The 27633-nt window shown below is 56.5% G+C and overlaps 1 protein-coding gene across 1 annotated transcript; it reads right to left on the bottom strand.

The window, feature by feature from the left end:
- Positions 1-317: 317 nt before the first annotated feature.
- On the bottom strand, positions 318-12517 carry PTK2B (protein tyrosine kinase 2 beta; the record flags this gene model as incomplete). The annotated part of the gene is made up of 30 exons (XM_079532479.1): positions 12275-12517; positions 10742-10920; positions 10570-10657; positions 10337-10416; positions 10141-10203; positions 9942-9996; positions 9590-9730; positions 9328-9402; positions 9155-9256; positions 8658-8775; positions 8209-8248; positions 8080-8126; positions 7922-7975; positions 7325-7422; positions 7153-7237; positions 6755-6855; positions 6554-6669; positions 6320-6420; positions 6152-6241; positions 5216-5420; positions 5003-5111; positions 4856-4921; positions 4130-4255; positions 3460-3606; positions 2607-2642; positions 2208-2235; positions 1887-1933; positions 1513-1656; positions 622-702; positions 318-533 (listed from the first exon to the last, which is right to left on the bottom strand). The coding sequence occupies exons 1-30, from the start codon at positions 12485-12487 to the stop codon at positions 318-320; spliced, it is 3051 nt and encodes a 1016-aa protein (XP_079388605.1). The 5' UTR covers positions 12488-12517.
- Positions 12518-27633: the final 15116 nt, after the last annotated feature.

Raw genomic sequence — 27633 nt, 5'->3', positions numbered from 1 at the left:
TGGGCACACTGAATGGACACACAGCCCTGTTGGTGCCACCAAACCCAAAGGGACCTTCATCCACCCTTGGGGACAGCCAGGCCACCCCCAGTCCTTTGGAGGGATGCGTCACCAGGCACCTCCTTTCTTCAGAAGACTGATGAGATGATGCTAAAGACACAAGCAGCTGCAGGAGGAGGGGGACATGGAGGACAGGGCGGCGAGGCCACGGGAGACACACAGAAGCCAGCTCGTCCGCACCGCTCTCCTCCCATCGCTACCGACCAATGCAGCGCTGCCTCTCCTCCTCTTCTCCTTCCCCACCCCTTCATATTCCCTCACTCCACGCACAGCTTCACCAGGTTGGCCTGGACCTTGGCTTGGTCCACAGCGTCCAGCAGGTTCTTGGCGTCCACAGCCAAGGTATGGGAGGCCGTCAGCATCTGCTTCTTGCACTCCTCGCTCAGCGAGGTGACGGCGTTCTGCTGTGCCAGGCGCATCTTGTTTATGAGCTCAGCCAAGTCCTTGTTGAGCAACTTCTGGGTCCCTTCAATCTGGCCATGACGAGCAGAGGTTATAGCTGGGGGTGTCCCCAAGCCCCCTCCCCCATCCCCATCCCCACGGGGCGTGCTGCAGCCCTACCTCGGTGCGGGAAGTGGCGGGCAGGATGGGCAGGATCTCATCCACGCTGCCAATCAGCTTGCGGAGGGACAGGCCCACGTTCTGTGGGGTGAGTGGTAGGGTTAGAATGGATCCAGGCACCAGACAGTGGTGCACAGTCCCCGATGCTGATTTAAGGATGCCAGTGGGGAGAGAAGAATGGGAGGAAATGCTCCCCTTGGACTCAAGAACCCAATGGAGGAACAGGGCATACTGGAATTGATACCTGGACACAAAGATGTGTTGGAAATGCTCTCACCATTGGTCCAAGGACTCAACAGAAGAAAAGCGTGGGGTATATTGGAAATGCTCTCCCATTGACCAAAAGAAGGAGCAGGATATATTGGAGGTGCCCCCATTGCTGACCCAAGGATGCAACAGGATCAGGATATATTGGAAATACTCTGCATTGACCCAAGGACCCAATGGAGGAGCCAGACATGTTGGAAACACTCCCACTCTTGACCCAAGAACCCAAGGGAGGAGCACAGCATGCTGGAATTGCTCCTACCACTGACCCAAAGACTCAGTGGAGGAGCAGGGCTCATTGGAATTCCTCCTGCTATTGGCGCAAGGACACACTGGAGGAGCAAGACATGTTGGAAATGCTCCTCTACTGACACAAGGTCACAGGGAAGGAGCAGGGCACGTTGGAATTTCTCCTGTCATTGACCCCAGGAGCCACTGAAGGAACAAGACATCCTAGAATTGCTCCCACCATTGACCCAAGGACCCAAGGTGTGTTGCTAATGCTCCCTCCTATACACATAAGTCTTTCCAAAAAGGATTCTCGGTGGGAGCTGCTCAGCAGACTGATTCCCAGCTCCCTTCATGATCCCTGCAGGAGGCCTGCTTTCCCTTTGTTTCCCCTACCTTCACCACGAGGATGTATCCCTCTGGGGGCAGGAGGCTGATCTCATTCTTCAGCTGCAGGACAGCTCTCACCAGGTCCATGACGTTGCTGTACACCGTGTCATCCGTGCGGTCCAGATTGGCAGTGGGAGCTGGCTGGATGGACTGGCAGAGAACAGGGCCGTGGTGGGCTCAGGACAGCAAGGGAGCAGGGAAGGAATAGACCAACATCGGTGGAGAGCCCTGGCCAGTCTCTGCACCCCAGACCCATCCACCTCCCACCCGCAACTTGGACAATGCTTAGTTGGTCCAAGAAGTCCTATCTTGTAGATGAACAGAAGTAAATGGTTGTGGAGGAAGACTTGGACCACAGTGGCTGTCTGAGGAAGTCTTACCTGTGCCCCAAGTCTTGGAGGCTTCTGGGGGGGGGCCGTGAACTCCGCTACACCATCAGTAAGGGAAAGGAAGGAGAGTTACTCTGGATGCTCCCTGGACGTGTGTGCATGTTCCTCATGCCCCATACCACTCAGGACACCCCAATTTGATGCAGCTGTATGCCACCTCCCATCCACCAGCAGGGCAAGGAAAAGGGGATGCCTGCAGCTCAGCCCCCCCATTTGTGGAACAGGCAGAGCCTTTGGGGCAGGCAGCCACTCGTGGTGATGATCTGGGATTGCTGGAACAGGGCTTGTGCAAAAGGCAGCGGGGACACTCACTGTAATCCATCTCCTTCTCCGGGAGCAGCTGCAGGGGAAGAAACAGCAGCAAATGAGAGGTGGGAAGTCCTGTTCAGAGGAGCAAGAGCCAAGGAGGCATTGCCTCAGGGTGGAGGCATCCTCATTCCAGAGGGCTTCAGGGGGCAGGTGTGGACTGCAAGCATTGTACCCCATTAAGAGTTTTGGACAAGTTTTCTGCAACTGGGGGACAGGGATTCCCCAGCATGACAACAGAAAGCAATTTGATCCCAGCAATCCCTAAATGCTTCCAAGAGCAGGGCTGGAAAAGGGCAGCAGGGACCATTGCAAGCTGTACGTATCTTCTGCCCACCCCCAGGAGAAGGGCCCCTCTGCAGATGAATGCAGTCAACAGGGTTCTCTGGGGCTGGCAGCACTCACCAGAGCAGTGTTGTTGTTCATGAACACTGTCGGGTCCTGAAAAAGGGGAGAAGGTTTGTGAGAGGTGATGGGAAAAGGGAAAGATAAGGGAAAAGGGAAGGAAAAGGAAAAATGGGGACCTCCGGAGAACTGTTCCCTTCCCTCTACACCCTTCATGGCAAAACTTTCCCAAATTCTGATTCTTTCATCCCAATTCCCAACAGAAGAAGAAGTATTCCCCCCTTCATTTTGCCCAACATCGTCCAGGAAAATCCATCTCTGATCTTTGGAGACCTTTATGGTTTTCCTGCCTCCAGAAGTCCCCAAATGCACACCCCAGGAGCATGGCCCATCTCTGCAGCCCCACAGCCCCCCCATGGCCCTGTCCCTGTCTTCATCCCTTCCATGTTGCACCAGGATCCCGAGCTGCTGCTCCCCAAAATGCTGCTGCAGCACCAGAGCTGGGCATTGCTCCACGGCTGCGTCAGTCGTGCTAATAAAAGATTTTCCATCTCGCTGCCACTGGTGCATTAGTCACACATTAGCTACCTTGATGCTGGCTTTAAAAAGCATTATAAAAGCTCGTGAAGACGCAATGGCGTTTAAAAAATTGCGCAGGTGTTGAAGTGTTTGCTTCCCATCGCAGCTCGGCGAGGTGCAGAACACAGAGAGGTGTGAGTGGGTTGGTGATGGGGGCTGCCCTGACACCTCCGGCTGTGCACAAACCGCTGGAGCTGCACACCTGCTGTGAGACCCGCAGCGTGCTGCAGTTGTGGTTATATTGCATGAAGCGAGCTGCAGCTTGGTGCATGGTGGCAATGCGAGAGCTGGGAGCACCCAGCCCAAAGTCTGTCCCCAACCCAATGTTACCCACCAGGGATTTCTCCTCCTGCCTCAGCCATTGGTAGTCCTCCACCATCTGCTTTTGCTGCTTGTCCAGCACCTGTCGCATCTTCAGCCTCTCCATCTCCCACAGCTTCTGTGCCTCTTCCCTGCTGCTGGGACGCAGGAAGTCTTCCTCCTGGCGCATGGAGCAGGCAGAGATGGGGGGAGCTCAGCACCAGGAGCCTCCCCATGCGGTGTCGGCACAGCTCTGCACATGCAAAGCCATGCTCTGGACTCCTGGGCATGCAACTCAGCACCAGAGCAGTGCATTCTGCCCGCGGTGCAGATGATCACAGTGCTGGGATTGTGTCAAACCATCCAGCAGATCATCACCAGATGCAGGGCAACACCCTGCCCCTGATTCTGGGGCCATGCAGTGGTGCTGAAGAGCTAAACGCCAGAAGACAACGCTGCAGCCACCCATCCCCAGAGCACCCCAGCTGGATTTTGGGTACTCCATGCCATCATCTCCTCCACCACCACACCTCCACTTTGGTGTGCATGCATGCAAACATCATGGCAGCCCTTCCAGCCTCAAGCAGTGCAGCGCAGGATCGGGTACACAGCTGGAAGCAGCAGCAGCACCAAGCACAGAGCGTTCCCCCGCTGAGCCCCTTCCTCGGCGCGGTCCTCATGATGCCCTCGGCTCCTTCTCTTACCCGCATGCTGTGGCGCTTGAAGACGTGGTGGCGGTGGAGCGGAGGGGTGTGCAGGGAGCTGGCTGGAGACTGGTACTCGGCGGGGCTGGTGAGGGTGGGTGAGCTCGCACACAGACCCTCAGGCACCTGTGGCAAGGCGGGCACGGGACAAAGCCATGGGAGCAGGCAGACAGACGGACACATGGACAGAGCAAAGAGTGTGAGACAGGGGCTTTCACAGCAGAACATCACAGAGGAGCAGCATAGGATTGTCTTTACCACAACGCTTGCTCCCAAACCTATGCTCCTGCCCAAACCCCTGCCTGGCTCCAAAAATCATCCAAGAGTGTAGGGATGCTCCAAGGAACGGTGCAAACTCAGCTGCAGGCAGCACTAGAGTGCAGCAAACCTCCTTTCCTTGCGGCTGTGCATACACATGGGACTGCAAGAGCGTTGCCAAAAGGACGGGGGAGCACTGATAACAGAATGGGAAGAGCATTGCAAACAGGATGGGGGGAGCATTGCCAAGGGGAGGAGGGGAGCTTTGCAAACTGCCCTGCCCTGGGACAAAAGCCACTCTTGGAGCTCTGAGGCAGAGACAAGGCCCAAAGCAGCACGCTGTCCTGCTGGCACTTGGTGGCTCTGAGACCCAAAAGCCACCAGCTCTGAGGACTGAAGCTCTGGGCACAGCTTCCTGGGAAAAAGCCCTTGTGTTCCCCGTGGATCGCTTGGGGCATACAGCCTTACCTGGAACTGCAGCTTGGGTGCCAGGAGGTTGCTCTGGGGTGGAGGTTTGTACCTGGGTCTGCTGGGCTGTGGGAGTGGAGGGAGAAAGGTGAGGGGGGTGCAAGCAAGGAGACATTTTGCCCTGCAGCATTCTGCCCATGTCCCCACCTTGGGGGGCGGCTCCTGGGAAGTTGGTGGCTCCATGATTTTGGGAGGCCGGTGGCGGTTGTTCCGCTCCTGCTCCTTGGCCAGCTCCTTCTCCATCAGGTAAATGTCACTGCAGGGGGACAGAGAGGGGACCTCAGTGCCATGCCCTGATGCAGGGAGATGAATGGGATGGGTGGGTGGAGGAGGAAGGTGCCCCAAAATCTCTCCCATTACCTCAAGCTGCAAACCAGGTCCTTGAACTTGGGCCTCTCGCTGGGGTCGTAGTCCCAGCAGCGCGTCATCAGGGTGTAGAGGATGGGTGGGCAGAGGTCGGGCTTGGGCAGGCGGTCGCCCCTCTCCAACACCCCGATCACATCCTTGTTCTCCAGCCAGAAGAAGGGCTGCCGGCCATAGCTCAGGATCTCCCACATGCACACGGCTGCAAGGCACAGGGGAGAAATCATAGATGGTGCCAGTTACCAATCTAGGGACCATCCCCTTGCCCAAGCTTTTGGGGACCTGGTGACAGAGCTAGGCTCTGGATGTTTTCAGGGAGTAATGTTTAATCCAGATCCTTGAGCATCTCAAATTCAGTATGCCCTCAATGATGGTTGAGCATCTTGAATGCAGGATGCCTCCAGTGATGGTTAAGCATTTCGAATGAGGGATGCCCCCAATGGCAGTTGACATCTTGAATATGGGATGCCCCCATTAATGGCTGAGCACCTTAAATGTGGGTTGCTCCCAATGATGGTTGAGCACCTCAAGTTTGGGATGCCCCCAGTGATGGTTAAGCACCTTGGATGTGGAATGTCCCCACTGGCAGCTAGAATCATAGAACCATAGTATAACCAAGGTTGGAAAAGACCCACAGGATCACCCAGTCCAACCATATACTGATCACCAATAGCTCTCACTAGCCCTCAACACAAAGCCTAAATGTTCCTTGAAAACCTCCAGGGTAACGGGTTGACATCTTGAATGCAGGATGCTTCCAATGATGGTAGAGCATCCCAAATTGAGGAGTTGGAACTGCAAAGGTTCTGCTCCAGGAGCCTTTCCCCAAGGCTGAGCTACCACTGCCACACCAGAGCAGGATATGTCCCTGCGCATCATGATGCTGCCCCCAGATGTACCCAGGATCCGTCCCACCTCCATCCCACTGCCTACCAAACATCCAGACATCACTGGCTGTTGTGAAGCGTCGGAAGTTGATGGACTCAGGGGACATCCACTTGATGGGGAGACGGGTGACAGATGCTGGAGGGACAGATAGATGGCAGCCATGCTCACGGCTGCAGATGGGCTGACACAAGCCCACATCCTACACTGCTTTACCTTTATAGTACTCCTCATCTTCGATGTACCTGGAGAGCCCAAAGTCACCCAGCTTCACACACTCTGGGGATGCCACCAGGATATTCCTCACTGCAATGTCCCTGCAAGGACAGTACTTTGACTGGGAATGAGGGCTGGACCATCACATCCAGAGAAACCAGCTCCTCTGGCTGAAAAATGATCCTGCAAGGGGTGCTACCAGCTCCTGCTGCTGCCCTGCTGCTCCCACCTCACCTGTGCACACAGTTGATGGCCTCCAGGTACGCCAAGGCTTTGCTGATCTGCAGTGCATACAGGACGAGCGTGGGCACAGCGAGGCAGTGCTTGTTCTGCTCCAGGTATTGACCCAGCTGCAAGAGGACAGGTGGGGGGCTCAGGGGCTGAAAAGTAGCACCAAGGTGGGGGAACAGCCCCCAGCAGCATCAGCCACCGCACCTCCCCATAGGGGTACAGCTCCATGATGATCCAGGTGGGTTCTTCCTCTGCAATGCCAATGAGCTTCACAATGTGGGGGTGGTCCAACTTCTTCATCAGCACTGTGGGGAGACCCTGTCACAGGTTCCCTACCACAGGGGAACCTCCAGCAGCCCCAACCCCACCAGGGGTGCAGGGGAAGTTCTGTGACATGCAGACAGAGCGAGAGCAGCAGGAACAGCCAGGGAGCTCCTGCTGTCCACAATAGGGTTCCGATGGGTTTACGCACAGACGGTGCCCACCTCCCCTCACACAAGATTCCAGCAGATTTCTTCCCCCAAAAGATCTGGGGAAACCCTGTCACAGCACGGAGGGTATGGGACCCGTTCTTCATCCTGCTCTGCATTGCAATGACATACCTGCCTCGCTCAGGAACTTGTCCTTGTTCTCGGGGCTGCAGTCCTTCTTGCACGTCTTCACAGCCACGTTCACCCTCTCCCCTTTCTGCAAGCAGAGATGGGGGCAGATCAGTCTCACTCCCCCCGGGGAAAAAAGGAGGTGGGTGGGATGGAGGCAGCACTGCACACCCACCGGGTTGGTGTAGGTGCCCTCGTACACCTCGCCGAAGAAGCCTTCGCCCAGGATCCTTCCCAGTGTGATGTCCTCCCTGCAGATCCCATAGTGCTGGGCTGAGAGGAAAGGGTTGCACTGGTGGGCATTGGGGCATGGGGAGCTGCTTGCACCCATCCCTGTGCTAAGAGGGAGGTTTTTGAGTGCACATCTGGTCCATCATCCCCTTGGCCAAGACAGAGACCCATGGGTCCTGCTCCATAGTGTGCACCCCCAGGAGGTAAGGTGGGCAGAGTGGGCAAAACTTAGACCCCAGATCTGGTGGGGTTGGGGTGGGGAGTGGAGAAGGGGAAGGAGAAAATATGAAGATGGTGGGCATGGGAAGATGGTGGGCATAGGGAGATGAGATGATGGACACAGGGAGAGGAGATGTATGGCACAGGGAGATGATGGACATAGGGATTGGAGATCATGGGTAGGGTGGGCAGAATGGGCAAAACACATTTTGGCACTGTTGAAGATGGGGTGGGAAATTGGGACAAGCAGGAGGAAGGGGAGAATAGGGAGATGGTAGCTGGAGGGAGATGGGCAGGAGGGCACCCAAGGGGTGACACCTACCTCCAGATCTCGGGCGTGAGGTCTCGTCAGGGATTTCAGCATAAATCTCAGAGTCTGGGGCAAGAAGAAGGCAGCAGGCAGAGATGCAACCAGGGAAAGCCAAAGTGCCCATCCCAGAGCTCCCTACCCACAGTCGATGGAGGGGATCCCCAACTCACCAACGCTGAGGCTGTCAGACACAGCAGAGTGTCGCTCCTCCAGGTGCCTGCAGGCCGGAGGAGGTTGGGGTCAGCGAGCAGGGCACAGTGGGGCAGGGCAGGGGTCCCAGCACCCCCTGCAATACTCACGGGATGGGAATCCGTGGAAGGCTGCTCCTCTTCTCCCTCTCTGTGGGAGGACAACAGGCAGTCACCTCCCAGCTGGACTATGCACCCCAGGGGGTGCAATTGTGCATCCTGTGTCCCTCCTTCCAATGCAGACAAGGGGCAGCCACCCCCCTGCTCCCCAGCAGCTCCCCATGTTGTCAGGGAAGGCATTAGGCCAACTCTTGCTATGGAACCGCCACCACCCCTTCACTAGAGGTGAACTGGGTGCAAGCAAGCATGCAGAGCGTGTGCAGGGTCTCAGGTTGGGCTAATGGCTGGGAAATTGAGGATGATGTTGTAGCTCCAGAGAAAGCCCTCAGAGCAGGGGAAGAAGGCATGGAATGGGGCATGGATGGGCTGCCAATGGGGCTTGGTGGGGACATCCAAAGCAGGAAGGTGCCTGCACCTATAGGTACCCATAGGCGACTCACCTCTCCTGGGGAACACGATGAGGGATGTGTCCAGGCCCCCTTGCAGCCGGCAGTAGCCATCAATGAGGTCAGCCATGTTCTCTGCCTCAGCCAGAGATGATGTTTTGATGGCCAGGGACTAGGGCAAGTGATAGGGACAATAAACAGAGGCTGTTTATTGCCTCCAAAACCTGGAGCTCAGGGGATGTCCCCTCTTCTGCACCTTGGGATGATTTGGGTACCACCTCCCCATATCATACAGCACCATCTCACCTGGCACCCCATCCTCAACCCCATCCCTTGGTAGGGCCACTCCAGGCATTTTGGTGGGGGCCAGAGCACCATCATGGCCATGGCTCTAGGAAGGAGCCCTAACCCTAACCTTAACCCTAACCCTAACTAACCCTAACCTAGCCCCCAGTGGGAATGGGGCTGTCCGTTGCAGGGACAAGACACCAACCCATGGCCATTCCCACCCCACCTACAAAATCCTGCAAATGTCCACCCCCAGTGCTCACCTGGGGGGTGCCGCTGAGCCCCAGCTGCAGCACAGCCTGGCCGTCCTCCACGCTGGAGCACTTGATGGATTTGATGTGTTTGAACTCGGCCAGGCAAGTGGGCTGCAGACAAAAGTGCTGTCAGACCCCAGCATTTGCGCTGGGGGTGTCCTCACCCCTCTGGACCCCCCTACCTTGGCTTCCTTGCTTGTCATCTGCCGGATGCCCTTCGGCCCAATGACAAGGTCCACTGTGATGTTCCACCCTTGCTGTGCATGGGACAGAGGGAAGATGCACATTTTAGGGGGATTTTCCCCAAATCCATCTCTCCCCTCCCCACTGTGATGCCCGGGAGAGGCAGCGCACACCCACCTTGATTGTCTGGGTGCTGCAGCAGCCCCCCGCAGTGCCCCCAGCCCCAAAAAGACCCCAGTGCACCCTTCACCGTGCACTCACAATGAGCTCACAGCGATAGCTCTCCTGGTCAATGTTGGCAAAGGTGGAGAGTGTATGCAGGAACTTGAGGATGCACTCCTCCTCCCGCAGCAGCGCGTACTGCTGGAACGTCTGCTGGATCATCTTGCGGAACTGCTTGGGCTGCGGGCAGAGCAGGGACGTGGTGTGTGCCATGGGGTGCACACAGACGTGCATGCATTCAGCTGCAGACATGCACATGCATCTGCATGCACAACCATGTGTGCACACACACATGACCACCCCCGGGCACTGACACGTGCATGCACACCCAGCCTGCACCCAGAGCTGCCCGTCGCAGACAATCAGCCGTCCCCATGTGCACGTCCCTCACCTTCAGGTTCTCCTGCATCTGGCTGGGGAAGAACAGGTCCAAGCCCACCTCCTTCCTGCAGAGCAGAAACCATGCACATGTCAAAGGCCACGTGCAGACTGAAAACACGTTGGGGGCTGCAGCAACAAAGCAGGGGATGCACGGTGCAGCACGGTCCTGCTCCCAGCACAGGGCTGCAGGATGAGCTGTGCCTACTCACTCCAGGAACTCGAAGTTGGACTTCTTATCCAGCGCATTCTGGGGCATGTCCTTGTAAAACCTCCTGCAGGAAGGGACAGTTGTTTGTGCATCCTCGTGCACCCCTTCTCCTGCTTCCCCCCAGGACTCTGCCCCCCGAGCTGGGTGCTGCAAGCCCCCCTCCTGCTCCCACTCCCCAAGCACCCAGCAGCACGTACCTGAGCTCGAGGCAGCCCAGCTGCAGGGCCATGCCCTCGCTCACCTTGCTGGCGTAGTTCTGCATGTACTCGCTGCGGAGCTAATGGGAAGAAACAGAGCTCAGGGGGTGGGGGAAGGGGTTGGGAATGCTCACAGGGGTGCATGCGCTTTGGGATCCCTCCTTGGGGTGCGCTGGGCTGGGGGAGAGGTGAAACCCAGCGATGCCAGGGGTGGGTAGGGGGCTCTGGTGAACCTGCTGGTAGAAGTAGAGAAGCGTGGTCCTGTCCTCTAAGAAACGCTCCATATAGTCCTCAGGCAGATAGCGGATCTGCAGGTCGTACCTGGGGGCACAGCACAGTCCCACTGAGCTGTAGGGGGGGCACACAGAGGGACCCCCACCCCGTGCCCAGGTCCCCATCCCCTACCTCCACTCGGCCTCCAGGTGCAGGCACTCGTACTTCTCCTGCACCTCGCCCACCGTCAGCTCGGGGTGCAGCCAGTGGATCTCGTCTGACTTGACGTGCTTCAGGCGCAGCCCGTAGCACTCGGACAGCTGGATGTTGGGCCCGATGCGGCCGCTCACTAGGATGGATCTGATCACCTCCTGGGGGCAGGGATGCAGCAAGCGGGGCTCAGAGCCCTGCAGCTCCAAGGGCTGACCCCACGGTTGCTGTGGTTTCGCCTTTACAAAGTACCGTGTCCTCCCATGCCTCTCAAATACAAACTGCCCCTGTGAAAGGGACTCGATCCCAAGCCTTCACGTTCTGCATGAGTCAACAGATCTTAGAAATGAGGAGGAAATGTTACAAACCCACAGTCCCTTTGCAAGACCACAGCCTCTGTGGTCTCCACCTGATGTTCCGGAGATGCCTTCAGCCCATACTACACCAACCCACAGCCTGCATGTCTCACCCGAGCTCTCTGGTGTGTTGTAATGAGGAGTAAAAGCCTGATCAGGTCATTTCCCCCCTTGTACCTCAGCAGAGCTACCCCTGATGCATAGCATCAGCTGCAGCATGCAGAGCATTGGGTGTCTGCAGTAGTGCCTGAGGACAGCAGGGACACTTTAGGACAGAGGTGATGGCCTCAGCTTGCACCGAGGGAGGTTCAGGTGTGACATTAGGAAAAAATTCTTCTCCAAAAGAGTGGTGATGCACTGGGAGAGGCTGCCTAGGGAGGTGGTAGAGTCCATCCCTGGAGAAGGGCAGGGGAGGTCTCAGCATCTCCCCATGGATGTGGCCCTTGACATGGAAACATCACACCACGCATGCAGGGAGATGCTGAGATATCTCCAACCCCTTCTCCACCAGGTCTTTGGGGTGGAGGGAACACAGGGGCTGCTGCAGACCCAAGCCTCCCACAGAGCTATGATACCATTCCACCCCTCCAAGCATCCCAGGACGCGGTTTAGTGGGTATGGTGGTGACGGGGCTACAGTTGGACTTGATGATCCTGGAGGTCTTTTCCAACCTTAATGATTCTGTGATTCTATTTAGGGACGTGGTTTAGAGGGTATGGTGGGGATAGCTCAACAGTTGGACTCGATGATCTTAGAGGTCTTTTCCAGCCTTAGTCATTCTATGATTCTGTTTAGAGATGTGGTGTGGGCATGATGGGGGTGGACCAACAGTTGGACTTGGTGGTCTTGAAAGTCTTTTCCAACCCCACTGATTCTATGATTCTATATGAATCGGCATGGTGGTGATGGGTTGACTGTTGGACTTGATCCTAAAGGTCTTCCAACTTCATTGATTCTGCGTCTACTCCACGGCATGGGAACTGCTCTTTGCTGGCCAGAAAGTGGCCTACTGGGCTGCTGGTCGTGTCTAGATCATCTCTTTGCTCTCCAGGTTTTGGAGCCATGGGACCATGGGTGCTCCCTCTGACACCAAAAAGGTCAAAAGGGCAAAAAAGTCCCTTCCACCTTCCCCATCCCCATGAGACCCACGCCTACATACCCGGATCTCTGTCGTCACGGGGCACTTGATCAGCTTGAAATTCTTGCCCATGTTGAAGCTGTTGCTGTAGAAGCACACCTTGAGGATGCGCATCTCCTCCCTGTCCTCCTCCAGAGTCCCCATGCCCAGGTTGGCCTCCAGAGTCCCAGCCAGGCTGCGGAAGGAGCTGCTCCGTGGGCGGCCCAGGGGCTCAGGAAGGGCTGACATGCTCATGGCCGGGGGGGTGCTAGGGGCTGAGCATCCCTTCCCTGCGGGGAGACAACATGCGTCACCACATGGGGACACCTGGGGCAGGTGGGGAGAGGGGGAGAGGAAGGAGGGATAGGAAGGAGAAGATGGAGACAAAAGAGTGCGACAAAAGGGACCTCTGGAGAATCACCTCTGCATCCATGTCACTTCCAGAGTCACATCTCTGTATCTGTTACCCCCAGAGCAATGCTCCTATGTTTCCAGCACCTCCAGAACCAACACCTCCACTTGTCCAGCACCTCCATGGCAATGTGCCCATTTGGTCCCAGCACCACCAGTGCAAAATCTTTACATCCCCAGCACCACCAGAACAATGTCCCTACGTCCCCAGCACCTCTGGAGCAACATCTTCGTGCCCCCAGCATGTTTTTGCATTTCTGGAGCAATGCATTTGTGTTCCCATCACCTTCAGAGCAACACTCTTGTGTCCCTACCACCTCCAGAGCAACACTGCTGTGTCTCTGTTACCTCTGGAGCAACAGCTCTTTGTCCCCATCACATCTGGAGCAATGTCCCTATGTCCCCAGAACCTCCAGAACAACATGCCCACATGTACCCAGCACCTCTGGGGCAGCACCTCTACATCTCTATCACCTCCAGAGTAACACCCAAATGTCCCCATCACCTCCAGAGCAACATCTCTGTGACCCCATCCCCTCACAAACAGCATCTTTTCACCCCACCACCTCCAGAGCAGCACGCCCATGTTTCTCCATCTCCATTAGCTGGAATAATTAACCCCTCCTGCTCCAGCATCCCTCACCCCAGCCCCTCACTCACCCCCAAAATCCAAGGCAAGCCTGTTTGTGCTCTGCAGCGTGGGACAGTGCAGTGTGACCCCCCTGGCAGAGCTGCATTTAGCAGAGAGCTTTTTGCAGAGCAAAACAGGGCAAGCAGCTCGGACTCATCCGCACCCGCAAGGGCGATAGTTATTTATATTGATCAGCTCTTTTATTTTTAGAGGGCAAAGAATCTAGAAGCTCGCTCAGAAATGTCCCTTGGGCCGGAACTGAAGTGGTTTGGCTTTTCATTTTGCTGAGAACTACTGGAAACCACATCTAGCCTGCGTTGATTTAACAGATCCCAAGCAAGTCTCGGTTGTCCTCCTTTATTTTGTGGGGATTTCTGGGCTGTGAGCAGGACACAAGGGATGGCAAAGGCACTGCTTGCCCCATCCCTTTGCATGCAGCCGGGCTGAGGCCGGCACACTCAGTGCACACATATCACCAGCAGTCAAGAGGCACTTCTCAGCTATGAAACAGCCAACATGGAAGTTCAATCCAGGGGCCTCTCCCTCCTTGAGTTCAGCCCTCCAGTTACTCATTAAACAGGTCCAGAGCTGTTTGCAAACAGGAGCACAGGTGGCCCATGGGTTACCCCCAGGTTTGCTGCAGGGAATGGCCCCAAGGAGGGAGTCCTGGGCATGGGGAGGAGCTGAGAGGGACCGGGAAAGCACAGAGAGGACGGGGACTATGCTGGGGGTCTGCCCTGCAGCAGGTTCTATGGGGATATGGGGGCAGGTGGATGACATGAGGACCTGGAGGCAGATGGGTGACATGGGGACCTGCATGGTGCTGCAGACAGGGCACAGCGTGGTGGCACCAGCAGGGTCTGTGCTCTCGCCATGGCACTGTGAGGTTGTGACACCCTCTGGTGCAGCTGGGGACAGTGTGACAGCCATCCCATGGTGCCCCAATGGACGCCAGCAGGGGACAGGCAGCATTTCCCAGGGTCTGGCTTTGCTCTGGTGGTGCTACAGTGCAACCACACCCTGGGGGGCCACCAGCACTTGCACGTGCTCTCACACACGCTTTCACACCAGGTTATTTCTCATTGTGTGAGGGGGGTCTTGTGGTGCTTGCTGGCGGCTTCCTGCTCGCTGTGCTGAAAACAGCCATAGGATTGAGCAGAATTAGCAACCCCTGGCCCAGCCCTCAGCTTTCCTTTTCGGGTTTGCCACAAAAGCTCAGTGCACAAAAGTGTCGCCTCTTCTCCCAGCCTTGGTTTCTCGCCTCGCCAAATTTGTTCACACAGCATCACCATCCCAACGCATCCCTTTGTGTGGGGCTGAGCTGATGTCCCCTTCCCCTGGATACCCCCACGAGGACCTGACCACTTGCAGCCCTTTGGGTGGAGAAGGGGCCCCAACCCCAACCCCATCCCCTGCCCCCACCTCACATCAGCACAGTGACACAGCCCACAGCAGCACGGCTCTGTCCCCAGTGCAGCAGTAGCATTTGGGGACAACCTGCCGTAAGGGGACAGAGATGACCATGCAACGCTTCCACCACCAAGCCCTGTTCCCCCACAGCTCCTTCCCAACCCCTCAGGCTGGGACACCCCCGACATCCCCGTCACGCTCTGCCCCATACCAGGAAGTCCCTCTGGGTGCTCCCACGCACTCCTGAGATGTGGAAAAGTGTCAGACTCGGCGCTGTTCCCTCCAACCCTACCTCAAATCTCAGCCGCACCATGGAGTGACCCATCCTCACACACCAGGGGATGGTTGGACCCCCCTGGACTTCAGCTCGGAGTGACGAGTTTGCCCTTTCTCAGCTCGCCTCCCACCCCAACACCAGCGCAAAGGGCGAAGGTTCTGTGCCCCACTGCTCCCTATGGGGCACCGAGGGCAAGGGTAAGAGGGGGTGAGCGGCACTTACGGTGAGGTGGCCGTTCCTTGTCCCCACCCTGAGCTGACGGAGCTGCTGCTGCTTCCTGCTGTGTGCGGAGGCATTTGCATAGCACCCGACAGGCGGCTCACGCATGTGCCCACATGTGCGTAGGTGGGGAAACTGAGGCACGGTTCACCCAAACCCCCCTGCTCTCCCCCCCATTGCCCCAAAACTACTGCGTTGCCCCCAACCCGTTGCATTTCCACCCCCTAAGTGCCAGCTTTGGGGCTGCAAGCCCCCCTCCTTCCCAAGCGCAGGGACAACTAGGACCCACCCACCATTTACCTCGTCCCTTCAGCAGGGTCCCGTTTCCATGCCACGGTGTGGGACAGATAGGGGGACCCTACAGCCGCACGCCTCGCCCCGGCCCTGCCCTGCCCCATTGGTGCAGGTATTTCAGTGACTCACGGTGGATTGTTATGGTTCCGGGGGAGCAGAGAGGCTCCTGCAGGGGTTGAGGCAGTGGCACCTATAGCATTGCACCGCAGCACCCACACCTGGAGGCTGTGTCCTATAACCGGGGCTGCACCACCTCACACAGACCCACAGCGCAGGCTGCGTGCCTCAGTTTCTCTTTCCTTCTGTCAGCCCCGGGGCGGAGGAATCTGGACACCAAGGAACGCTCTGGGGCACACCTGCCTTATCTCAAACGCCTGCTCCCCATATCTGCCCCAATCTGCCCAGCTCCCATCCATCACTTCAGCCCTGTCCCCAGCGGGGAGCAGGATGTCACCACCCAACCCCCCTCCTCATGCATCCAACCCCCAAATCCAGGGGTCTGCATTCATTCCAGCCCTGTAGTGGGGCACTGGGGAGAAGGAAAACCCTGGCAGCAACTTTAACAGGCAGTGTTGGTTCTGGATGCTGGCTGGATGGGTTTGGAGTGCTGGGTTTGGGCCACATGTGACAGCCCCATCAGAGGAAGGACGTGTTTCGCAAAGCAAAGGAAGTGACACACACTGCAACGGTGGGACAGGTTGCCCCAGGGGGGTTGGAGGGCTGCCCTCTCTGCTTGCAGACCCCAAAATCATTTGCAGATCCCAAAACCACTTGTAGATCCCCAAAGTGCTGGCAGACAGCCCAAAACACCAAAAACTCAACAGCCCAAAACGCTAGCCTCAATAAGCATCCACTGGACATCCTCACCATCAAGGCTAGCTCCTAATACATTTCCACCCATTTGATGCTTTGCTTAGTGCAACTACAACTCCCTTCGTTGTGCCTCCTATGGAGGGTTTAAGCATTCCACCAGGATGCACTCCTGTTTTCAGAGGTGCACCTTCATTTTCAGAGAATCACCCCCACTTTCAGAGATGCACCTCCATTTTCAGACGTGTGCTTCATTTTCAGAAATGAACCCCCATTTTCAGAGATGCACCCTTATTTTCAGAGACGCACTCATATTGTCAGAGATGAAAATCATTTTCAGACGTGTACCCCACTTTCAGAGATGAACCTCTGTTTTCAGAGGTGTGCTCCCACTTTCAGAAAATCACTCCCATTTCCAGACACGTACCCCAATTTCAGAAATGCACCTCCATTTTCAGAGACACGCCCCCATTTTCAGAGATGCATCCCATTGTTCAGGGAGGCATTCCCATTTTCAGAGATCCGTCCCCATTTTCAGAGATGCGCTCCTGTTTTCAGAGACGCACTCCCATTTTCAGGGATGCACTCTCATTTTCGGAGAACCACCCCTATTTCAAGAGAGGAGCTCTTATTTCCAGAGAGGCGCCCCTATTTCCAGAGATGCACCCCATTTTCAGAGGCATGCCCCCATTTTCACAGATGCAATCCCATTTTCCAAGTGGGAAAACACTGCTACGGGTGTTTCTGTGTGCAGGAACAGCTCAGGAAGCCCCCTCCCCCCAGCCCCAGCTCTGCACCAAGCAGCTGGGTACGGCGATACGTGCAGCACTGCTGAGGAATCAGAATCGAGACGCTGTGCTGCCATCACGCCCACAGCCGGAGCTCGCTGAAGAGGTGACTCAGGCACGGGGGAAAGATCTGCGTGTTCTGTCTGCGTTGTGTTTCTGTCCCAGCAAGGGGACAAGGCAGGGCCATCTGGGCTCCCTGCGAGGCTCCCTTACCAGTACATCACCCCCTCCCAGTGCAAGGCGATGGGGAGGGGAAAGCAAGGACATGGCTTTGGAGGCAAAACGTCCCCAATGAGCTGCTGTCAGCTCTCCCCTTGAGGGGATCTCAAACCTGAACCCACTGCAGTGCCCATGAAGAGTCCTCCCTAAAAACCTCCAACATCAGCAGCAACCACGTGGAACCTGCAGTTTTCCATCACAACCTTGAGTGAAATGGGATAAAATCAATCGCTTTCCCTGCTGAATGTTTTCAGTGTATGGGACCTGCAGGACCACGTTCCCAGGGCCCCGTAGGTTGTGCCCTAACCTTGCACTGAATCTCAGTGCTCTCACTCATCCTCACAATTAACACTATTACTACTTGGCCAAGTGATAATGCAACTACCACTTGGTTATTTCTTGGATTTCCCCAAGCAAACCAAGGCACGGCAGCACAGAACACAAGGGTTGAGCACACCAGCAGCTCCCAAAATCAGGCTGGGCGGGGGGTGGGTGAAGGCATCCATGGGGGATGGGGGTGGAAGGGGCTGAGAACAGCGCCAGGGCAGCAGCGGGGTTCAGCCGCAGCCTTCCCCATCCAGCACTGCTCCCGCAGCTCCGCCAGCCTAAAAATAATCCCGAGCAGCACCGAAAGCTTGGGGAGGGGAGCAGCTTCCCAGGAACAGGGTGGGCGTATTTCCCGGTAACCTTTCAGCGCCAGAAGGAAGCGGAGGGCTTTGCAGCATCATTGGTTGGCACAGCTGGTACCGGTCGCTAGGCATCACTGTCACCAGGCAACCTGCAGGAACGCGATGCTGCTCCTGCATCCTTGGGGTGGGCAGGGAATGGGGGCATGGGGCAGGCCTGTGCCCCACCCGCACTGCAAGGCGCTGCTACAAAACCATATGGCCCCCAGTACCTGTTTCTGCCAGGCTGATGGATGCTAGAGCTAATTACACTCCTGATATTCACGCTAGCTTCATTAGGGAAACTCATCTCCTCCAAAACTTTAAAATTCCCAGGCAGGTCATGGCATTTTGGGCAGAAATCACACAAAAGAATGCAAAGCCGCAGGTTCTGCAGCACAGCCCTTCCCCTCCAGCACCAGGAATTGTCAGAGATGCATCCCCATTTTCAGAGACGTACTCGTATGTTCAGAGATGTGCTCCCATTTTTGGTGATCCACTCCTCTTTTCAGAAATGCATTCCTATTTTCAGGAACGCATCTCTATTTCCAGACATGCACCCCCATTTCCAGAGACGTACCTCCCCATTTTCAGAGACGCACCTCTGTTTCCAGGCACGCACTCCGTTTGCAGAGATGCACCCCTATTTTCAGAGATTCATCCCCATTTTCAGAGATCCGATGCATTTCCAGAGACACATCCCTACTTTTAGATATAGTCCCCATTTTCAGAGACAGACATCTCCCATTTTAGGAGATATACCCCCATTTCCAGAGTTACATCTCAAGCCCAAACCACAGCCCCAATCCCTGGAAAAATCATCAGTCACCCCACGCTCAGGAGTCACCCCTGAGCCCCTTCCCCAAGCAATTTCTCCTTCCCAATGGCCATAACTCACTACAAAATGTTTGTGCAACACTTGCAGGATCACAGTGCCTCTCACGTTGTCTGGGCTGGATGCAACATGTCTCCGTCTGCATGGTGGTTGTGCACGGTGGTGATCGTGCACTGTGCTTGTTAGATGTGCACTGTGTTCATTAGACATGCATTGCATTATTTGTGCATTGTATTCGATGTGCACTGCGTCAGATCTGCACTGTGGTGCTTGCACACTGTGGCAGTGCAGGTGCACAGCACTGTGTAGATGCACAGGGCTCAGGAAGTGGTGCAGCTCCCAGCTGTGGCCGCTGACTGAAGCTTCAGTGGGGACTGGGAGGTTTCCCAGTGGCTCACGGGAGCTGTGCGCATCACCAAGTGTTCCTCTTCCCTCTTTGCAGCCTCTTCCCCAAACAGAGCACTGTGGCCCTTCCCTCCAGCAGTGTGCTGCCCCTATATGAACACAGACCCCAAGTTTTGCCCCTCACAGTTCCATAGGGAAACACATCCCTGTGGGTTTTGGGCTGAGCCCCCTTCTGCTGCTCCTCAGAGAAAGGGGCCTGAGCACGGCATGCTGCTGCAGGATGGAACGTAGCAACACTTCCCACGGAAGGTTCACGTCTATTCCTCATGAGTAATAAGTGTGCCAGGGAAAAAGCAACATGATTCAGATGGCGTTTCCCCAGCCCCCATCAACTGCACGAGCCTGAGCACAGAGCACTGAAAAATGGCTGAGCACTAAGGCATGGAGATGTGGAGCCTGGGGACAGCAGCACTGCGCTCCATGCACGCACCAACAACACCATGGGCTTATGCATCCCTCCCTGTCCTTTGCAGACCAGGAGGCCTGCAGCCCCTTATCCCACTTGGGTGCTCCTGTGTGGACACCTTTGCGCTGTGCATCCCATACGGTGTGCTCCTGCATGAGCACTGCTGCCCCCATGCATCCATCCCCACTCACCCAGGCTGGATGCTGTCCCCTGAACCACGCTGATATGCCATGTACATCTGCTGTAGGTACAATAGGTGGAAATGGGACCATTTCTGGTGTGTCCCTGTTCCTCACCAAGGCCCTGTCCCACTCAGGAAGGCTCTCACAGCACTCCTGCTCAGGAAGCCCTAGGATGCCCCCTGGCCCAGCCTGGCTGAGCTCTCCCCACCTCTCACATAACACCAGAGCCCCATGCCTGGTTCTCCATCCCACTCCCTGCTCTGGCCCAGCTCTCAGACACTCTCGCTCTTGGGGGACCCATCAACAGGACCCTCCCCACCAGGAGATGCAGGCAGTTCCCTGCAGCACCGCTTGCACAGGGCCAGGTTTGGAGGAGCAACACATCCTGCTTGGATGACATATCCCAAAGCCAACGGCGATGAAACTCCACCGAGCAGCACCCAGAGCAGCCCACAGGCACCCAGTGTCGCATCAGCCCCTCTCGCCCTCCCAGCCCTCCCATCCCCAGCGTTCTCCCCGTGACGACGATGCTGGCACACACCACCCAACGCTTAGGCAAACATCACAGCACCTCCCGCCCCGCTGCGGCCCAGCTCGCCCCGAGCACGGAGACGCAACGTCCCACTCCCACTTCCTGCCCTCGGCTCTGCGTTTCCCCCTTCTTTTTTTGCACCGCGCTCCCCAAAGTGAGCAGAGCTGCTCACCTTGGCGCTGCCTTCGCCCCCACTGGCCCTGGGGCAGCGTGTCCCGTGCTGGAATCGATGTTGAAACCACTCCTCCCCACCGCCCGCTTCCGGATGAGGCCACGACGCCGGGAAGGAAGAGGAGGGCGGGAGGCGAGGAAGGCAGCAAGACCCCTCACCTGCTCACTCCCTTGACCCCGTAACAGGTTGGGACAGGTTGGGAATTTGGGCACGGGGCCCAGCGTATGGGGCCTCTCCTACCTGGGAAGAGCTGGCAAGCGGCCCCCATGGAGCCCAGCGCTCTGCAAGGGGATGAGGAAGGAATGAGGATGGTGCAAGAACCTCTGTGCCAATGTCCGGGGCAGCAGGGAGGGCTCTGACAGCACCACCACCCTCAGCACACCGCCCCTTTTGTTGGGTGAATTGGGGGCATCCTACTATCTGAGCCCCTCTTTGATCACACAGCAGCACACAGCCCCCAGCCCCGCAATACGGCATTGGGGGTGTTGGATATTGAGGGCTGGAGGAGGAGGAGGAGGAGGAGGAGGGAAGGGGGAGCAGTGGGGTGCTCTCCCTTCCCCCCTCCCCACCACAACACAGCACTGTGGTCCCAGCAGCGGGGTGCTATGGGGGCAGTGGGCACTGCCACATGGGCTGGTTTCCATGCAGAAAGCTGAGCACGGTAGGGGAAGAAGCAAGGCAAAGCCGCAGACAGGCAGTTCCCCAAAACCCATATGCAGGCACCTTCCTCTCAGCCTCAGGCTCTGTAGACCACAGGCACGGCACAGCTGCAGGCAGCAGCCATGGGGCGAATGGGTTCTTACTGGGAATTCCCCTTCACAGCCACCTCCTGCCCCATAGCGGTTTCCCTACACGAAAGCAAGTTGGGTGTTAGTATGGGGAGAGGTTGACACTGCCCCTGCTCCCATATGGATCCCCATCACTGGAAGAAGCAGCCTCTGGGGGGTTCCCCACACAGTGCTTGGAGGATCCCTGCTGGCTGCACCCCACTGCCCAGCCCCGCAGTGGGTCACAGAAGTGTTCCCTGCTGACCCCCCCCCCCGAGGTGTGACACAGCCACTGGACACAAGCCAAGCACCCCACAGCCGGGTGCTGAAGGGCCCCTTTGCACCCTGAGAATTGGAGGAAAGAATCAAGGAAGGCTTCAGGGTATGGCAACCCCCCACTTAGGGGCCAGGAGCACTGAGGGCACCGCTGTCCTCCTGTGCCATCGGCAGCACACAGAGCCATACTAGCAGCCCGACCCCAAGCAATTCCAATATGCTGAACATCACAGGACCACTCTAACACAGGCCAACATCTCTCAGCAAAGGGCAGGGGGCAGCAGGTGGGCTATAGGCGTCCCCCACAACAGCAGGAACAGCAGGGGACAGCAGCTCCAGGCATCACTCTGCCCAGAGAGGTGCACAGCTCCACGTGCACCTTTCCCTCTCCATGCGCTCCCAAGGAGGTGCAAGTTTGGGACGGATGCTGCGACGCCACTGCTGTGCCCTGGCCAGCACAGCCCCATGGAGGAGGGTTTGGTTAAGCCACGCCAAAAATGAACCTAACGCACCAAAAACCAAGCAACCCTTCTCCCCTCAACCTTCCCTCCCCACCTCCAGCCCCGGACTCACAGGAGAGCTGGTTCAACAGCCTGCTGAGCCATCCCATGCTCCCGCGCCGAGCTCGTAGCTATGAAACGCCGGAGAGAAACAGGTTTCCCCCCCGCCTCCCCCCTTCCCCAAACCGCCCTCTTCATTGGCACAGAGAGAAGCGATAAAAGCTGACGGGATTTATTAATAGCACCTCTCCCATCACCAGGGAGCGAGCGGCGCTTTGGGAAACGGCTTCGAGCAGCGGCTGTCGGAGGCCAGAAGGCACCAACTTACTTTTGGCTGAGAGATGGAGGGTCCGGACGGTGGGAGGGCTCTGGGGGGCTTCCAGCCGGTGTTGGGATGGAGAAGGAGAAGTGGTGCTGAAGGAGCAGGGAGAGACTCCCAGGAGCGGTGTTGGGGGTGTCCTCCGAGCTGTAGGGTGGGTGGCCGAGGTCCCCACCGGTTCGATTGCTGCGGGTGGTTGCTGCCATCTGCAGGCTGGCCGACCTCAGCTGGAGGAGAGGTACCCTTCGGGCGCCTGCCAGCAAGTTCAAGGTATGCAGTTATCGATGGGCTTTGAAAGTCCACCCATTTTATTTTATTTTATTTTATTTCACTTTACAGGGGTGAAAAATTCATTTTCCTGTGCTCTGAGAACAACAGGGGGAAAGGCAGATCGCCCTTTGTGCAGCCCCCAGTGCTGGCTGCTCGGCAGCATGGGGTGATGGGGATATCACAGGGGGTGGCACAGCTTGCTGGAGTGAGGTTTGTGCCACCTAGGCGGTTTTGGAGGGGGTTGACACTATAAGCAGTGGCACAGGTTGCCCAGAGAGGTGGTGGATGTTCCTGCAGACAGCCAAGGTCAGGCTGGTTTGGGCTCTGAGCACTGATGGAGCTGTGGGCATCCCTGCTCATTGCAGGCAGTCAGACCAGGTAGCCTTTAAGGGTCCCTTCCAGCTCAAACAGTTCAATGATTCTATGATGATTAATGTTGGAAAACACCCCAAAGATCACCCATCATGTGCGCCCCACCTGACCACATCCATCAGTGCCACATCTCCAGGGTTCTTGAACACCTCCATCCCCCACAAAGTAACCACTGATCTACTCCTGTTCATTGATCCCATTCAGCCCATGCCTACAAACCCTGGGGTCTCCTCCCTCACCCAGTCCAGCTCACCTCCTGTTTGTACCTTGGAACAGCTACTATGGGCCCACCCTGCCCAGTCGAGCTGAGACCCTGCAGGGGCTTGAAGCAACCCTAAATTCCCCTATGGGGGGCCGTTACAGCTGGCTCCCACCCCAGGGAAAACACCTGCTGTTGGAAAGCGGTTCCCTGGGCACCAGGTAGGACATGATGTCCCATTGTGCTGCTGGTGGAGGAGCTGGTGGGGGGGCTCCCAACCCAGAGCAGGGGTTGGTCCTGCGTGGTCATCGAGGTCTCTTCCAACCGAACCATTCTGTGATTGGAAAGCTGCTCCAGGATGCCCTGGCATCCACTTGCCTCTGGGCTGTGGGAACCAGTGGCATCGCCTGTGCTGTTGCCATGGGGTTGCCATGGTATTTGTCTCTGCTGTTGCCATGGAGAGAGAAGGAGGTTGGGAATGGGGGGCTGCTGCCAGGGCCACCAGCACGGCCCCGGGTCCTGCAGTGAGGAGTCAGGAGTTGGACTGGCCCAGAGCTCCCCAGGTTCTCCTCCTTGCACTTCTTGAAGCTAGGACTGACGTCACCTCTCCCAGAGAACACAAGCTCACCACTAGTATAGCAGCAAATAGATTTATGGCTGATTTCTTGCATCTACGTGAACACACACATATCCAACATGTCACCAGCACACAGTGCTGTGGAGGAAGAGGTCCACCAAGAAGACAAGGGCCTGGAGCAGGGTGACACAGTGCAGCACTGCCAGTATTCCTGGGGCAGAGCATGGAGGAGCAGTGGGAGCAAGTGGGGAGCCCCCCAGCAGATCAGTCTGTGCAGGGCTCACTCATGAGACACCCTCTCTTTCTCATGCACCATCACCAGGAATCAGGCCAGGTAAAAATGGACAGTGGCTGCCCCTGAGCTTCCCTGCTGAGAGGTGACTGAGTGCACTGACTGGGAGTTGGGGCCACAGCAGCCATTGTGTGTTTGAGGGATGTCACCGTCATGTCACAGACATGGCCCTGTTTAGAGTGGCTCCATCAGAAGAGCAGCTGGGAGGAGGAGGTGGGTAGGAGCAGTGTGCTCACCACATCAGTCAGCCTCCAAAATCCCAGAGCCCAGACACCCTTTGGGCTGGTCGTGCCCATGCCACCATCACAGGGCTGTTGCTAAGAGCTGTGTAGTCGTGCTGGTGGCCACACACTTAATGTGACTTCCAAGCAGACGACGAAGCTATGGATTCTGACAGTCATGACTATCCTCCCAGGCCTCAGCATTTGGAGTCGCTGGGACCACAGGGTGTGCTGCACCATTCCTCTGCTGGGCATAGCAGTGCTGGCCATCCTCAAGACCAGGAGGTACTGCACCAACAACGAGCTGGTGTTCTCCAAATGCTGCCTGGGCACAGCCTGGTACAGGGGCATGGGATGGGATGAAGTGATGGGATGAAGTGATGGGATGAAGCGATGGGATGGGATGGAAGGAGGAAGAGAAGAGGAGACTAAATGAACTAAAAACTAAATGGACTAAAATGAAGTAGAACAAAATGCAATGAAATGAAACTAAATGAAATGAAATAGAGCGGGGTGGGGGGGAGGGCTCAGCTCTACACCGGGCTGAGACTGAAGACATTCCTATCCCTGTGACTCCATTCCCCTTCCCAGGTCCTCGCTTCCCAAGCAGTGCCCACCAAGGCTGGTGTTCCCCACGAAGACAAGCTTGTTTGTGGAGCAGGGCACGTCAGTAACAGAGAGCAAGCAGATGGACAGGAGGATGGAGCAGAGCGGCACAAATGGGCCTGGCCCCACACTGCACACCTCGTGCTGCTGTGGTGGCCTCTCCCCATGTCCCCAAGAACCCTTCTGGGCTGAAGCATCTCAGAGCTGCCAGGACAATCCATCAGAAGACCTGAGTGATGGTGTTGCACCTTTTCTGTCTGACAGCAGAACCCGCTGTCCCACCAGGAGTTCCACACTCAGCCGGGTGAGGTCACATCAAAAAAGACAACACAGAAGCAGACTGCAAAGAAAATCAGCCTCTGGAAGAAGCTTGCCACAGGAGAGACAAGAAGGAACTTCGAGTCCAGCCGCCAACTCAGAGCTCCTCAGGAACTCACCCTCCACTTCCAGCATGAAGGACCTCCCCAGATCCCTGATGGAGTCCTTGGACACCACACAAATCTGCCTCAGCCTGCTGGCCAAAATGGAAAAAAACAACGACAGCGGTGCTCAAAGGGCACCCGGGGGCTACAGGAGCAAATATCCCATCTGCATGCAGTGCTGCCGGTGCCTGGACAACAGCTGCCCACACCACAGCAGTTCCTCAGTCACCGCGGCCATGGCCATGCTGACTGCCCTGATCTTCTCCCTGGATGTGGTGGTGCAGGAGGAGAAGGTAAAGCTGAAGGTTGGGTTGCTCTTTAATCTGTCCATCAGTGGGAAGACACTGCACGTATGGGGGAAAGATGTGTGGTTGCCCAAATGTTGTGGCAGTGAGGAATACTGCGAGGAGTGCAGAGAGCCTCTGCCCAGAAGTCCCAAAAACTGGGGGATGCAACAAGGGGAGCCCCTTCCCACCACAGCCCCTGTGTGGCCTCTGCCCCCGTGGGCACAGCCAATCCCCCCAGATGCCCTGGAAAGGTTGCAGAGAGCGGGGATGGAGCCCATGCCCCAGGTGGAGTACAAGGGCCTGGGGCACAGCAGCACACTGCGGTGTCTCCTCTCCTTCTGGTGGAAGATGAAGAGCAAAGTGAAGAACCTGAAGAAAGTGGGGACAGCTGAGGGCAGCAGAGAGATCAGCATCTGATGGCACTGCGGGAAGGGAGCAGCTGCTGCCTGCCCCTCTGCTGTTTGATTTTGATTTCTCAGCTGCAGTGTAAGGAGCACTAGCAATAAAGGGGACCGTGGCATACTGTGAGCATGGGTAGGTGTTTGATTTGAGGAGCCGTTCTCTCCCATTCCCCTTCACACAGCCTGTTGGCTACTGCTGCTGATGGTGACTCTCCACCATGATGATGATCTCTCCATCACATTCGAAAAGTCATCAGGCAAAGTCCCTGAGGCCTGGAAAGGGGAGACATTGATCCCATTTTTAAGAAGGGGAGAAAGGAGGACCCGGGGGACAAGAGGCCAGTGAGCCTCACCTCTGTGCTAGGAAGATCATGGAGCTGATCCTCCTAGAAAAGATGTTCAGGAACATGAGGGAAAAATAGGTGATTATCAATCCCCAGATCTCACCAGCACTTGGATCCCCTGCTCTGGGCACACATCAAGTCCAAAGGAGGGAGAGGTGCCTCATGTTCCAGTGTCTTGGGTGGCCAAACTGGGCTTCCCGAGGCTGGCAGCCTGTGCTGCCTGTCTGCAGAGTGCTGCTGAAATGCTATTGCTCTTAACAATCCCTTAAGTATATTACACCTACCACAACAATCCTCTTAGAGGAAGCTGTCAAGACGGCTGACAAAAGGCAAGGTGTCATTTAAATACACCTAGGTGTTAGTCTGGATGGAAAGAGCATGGCCCAGGGCATGGGAAGAGGCCACAGGGCTCTTGGACTCCTGCAAGGCTTTGTCCCATCCTGAACACATGTGGGCTTGAATCCCTGGTGTGGGGAAGCAGCATCCCTTGGCCCCAGCCAGAGCTGTCACCAGCCCATCTCTCCCCATGTAGCTGCACATCTCCTGTCAGCCTTCCCAATGGAAGGACTGCAGGGCTGCGATTCAGACCTCAGCATCCAGCTCATCTTTGGTGCAATCTGGCGGCCCCACGTGGATTTGCTCAGCTCCTGCAGCTAACATAAGTTTTGCTCAGGCTGATGAGCCACAGCAACCCTCGATGTGCTCATAAATAACAGAGCACCAGGTGTGTGCTCACAACCATGACCCCAAACAGAAGCAATACATCCCTAGAACAGGCGACCCATTGGAACCCCGGGGGGTGAAATCACATATTACATCAAGAGGTCACAAATGATGCGGCAAAACTCTAAGCCTGGACCACAAGCCAATCACTTCACCTCATAAATAATCTCATATTGTGCCCACTGGAGCACTGAGCTCAGTGCTGGGTTCATCAGATCAAGGGGGACAGGGAACTGCTGTAGAGAGCCCAGCAGAGGGCTGCAGAGATGGTGGGGGTCTGGAGCATCTCCTGATGGGGAGAGGATGAGATCCCTGGGGCTGTTCAGCCTGGGGAAGAGAAGGGGAGAGCAGATGATTGATGCTGATTGATATCTAAATGGAAGAGGTCAGAAGGCCAGGCTCTTTTTGGTGGTGCCCAGCGACAGGACAAGGGGCAACAGGCACAAACTGGAGTTCCATCTGAACAGGAGAAAGAACCTCTTTACAGTGAGGGTGATGGAGTACTGGAACAGGCTGCCCAGAGAAGTGGTGAGGTCTCCTTCTCTGGAGATATTCCAAATCCATTTGGA

This window comes from Tetrao urogallus (assembly GCF_951394365.1).
Source record: "Tetrao urogallus genome assembly, chromosome: 2".
NCBI classification, from domain to species: domain Eukaryota; kingdom Metazoa; phylum Chordata; class Aves; order Galliformes; family Phasianidae; genus Tetrao; species Tetrao urogallus.
This window is presented reverse-complemented; position numbering and strand designations above follow the sequence as displayed.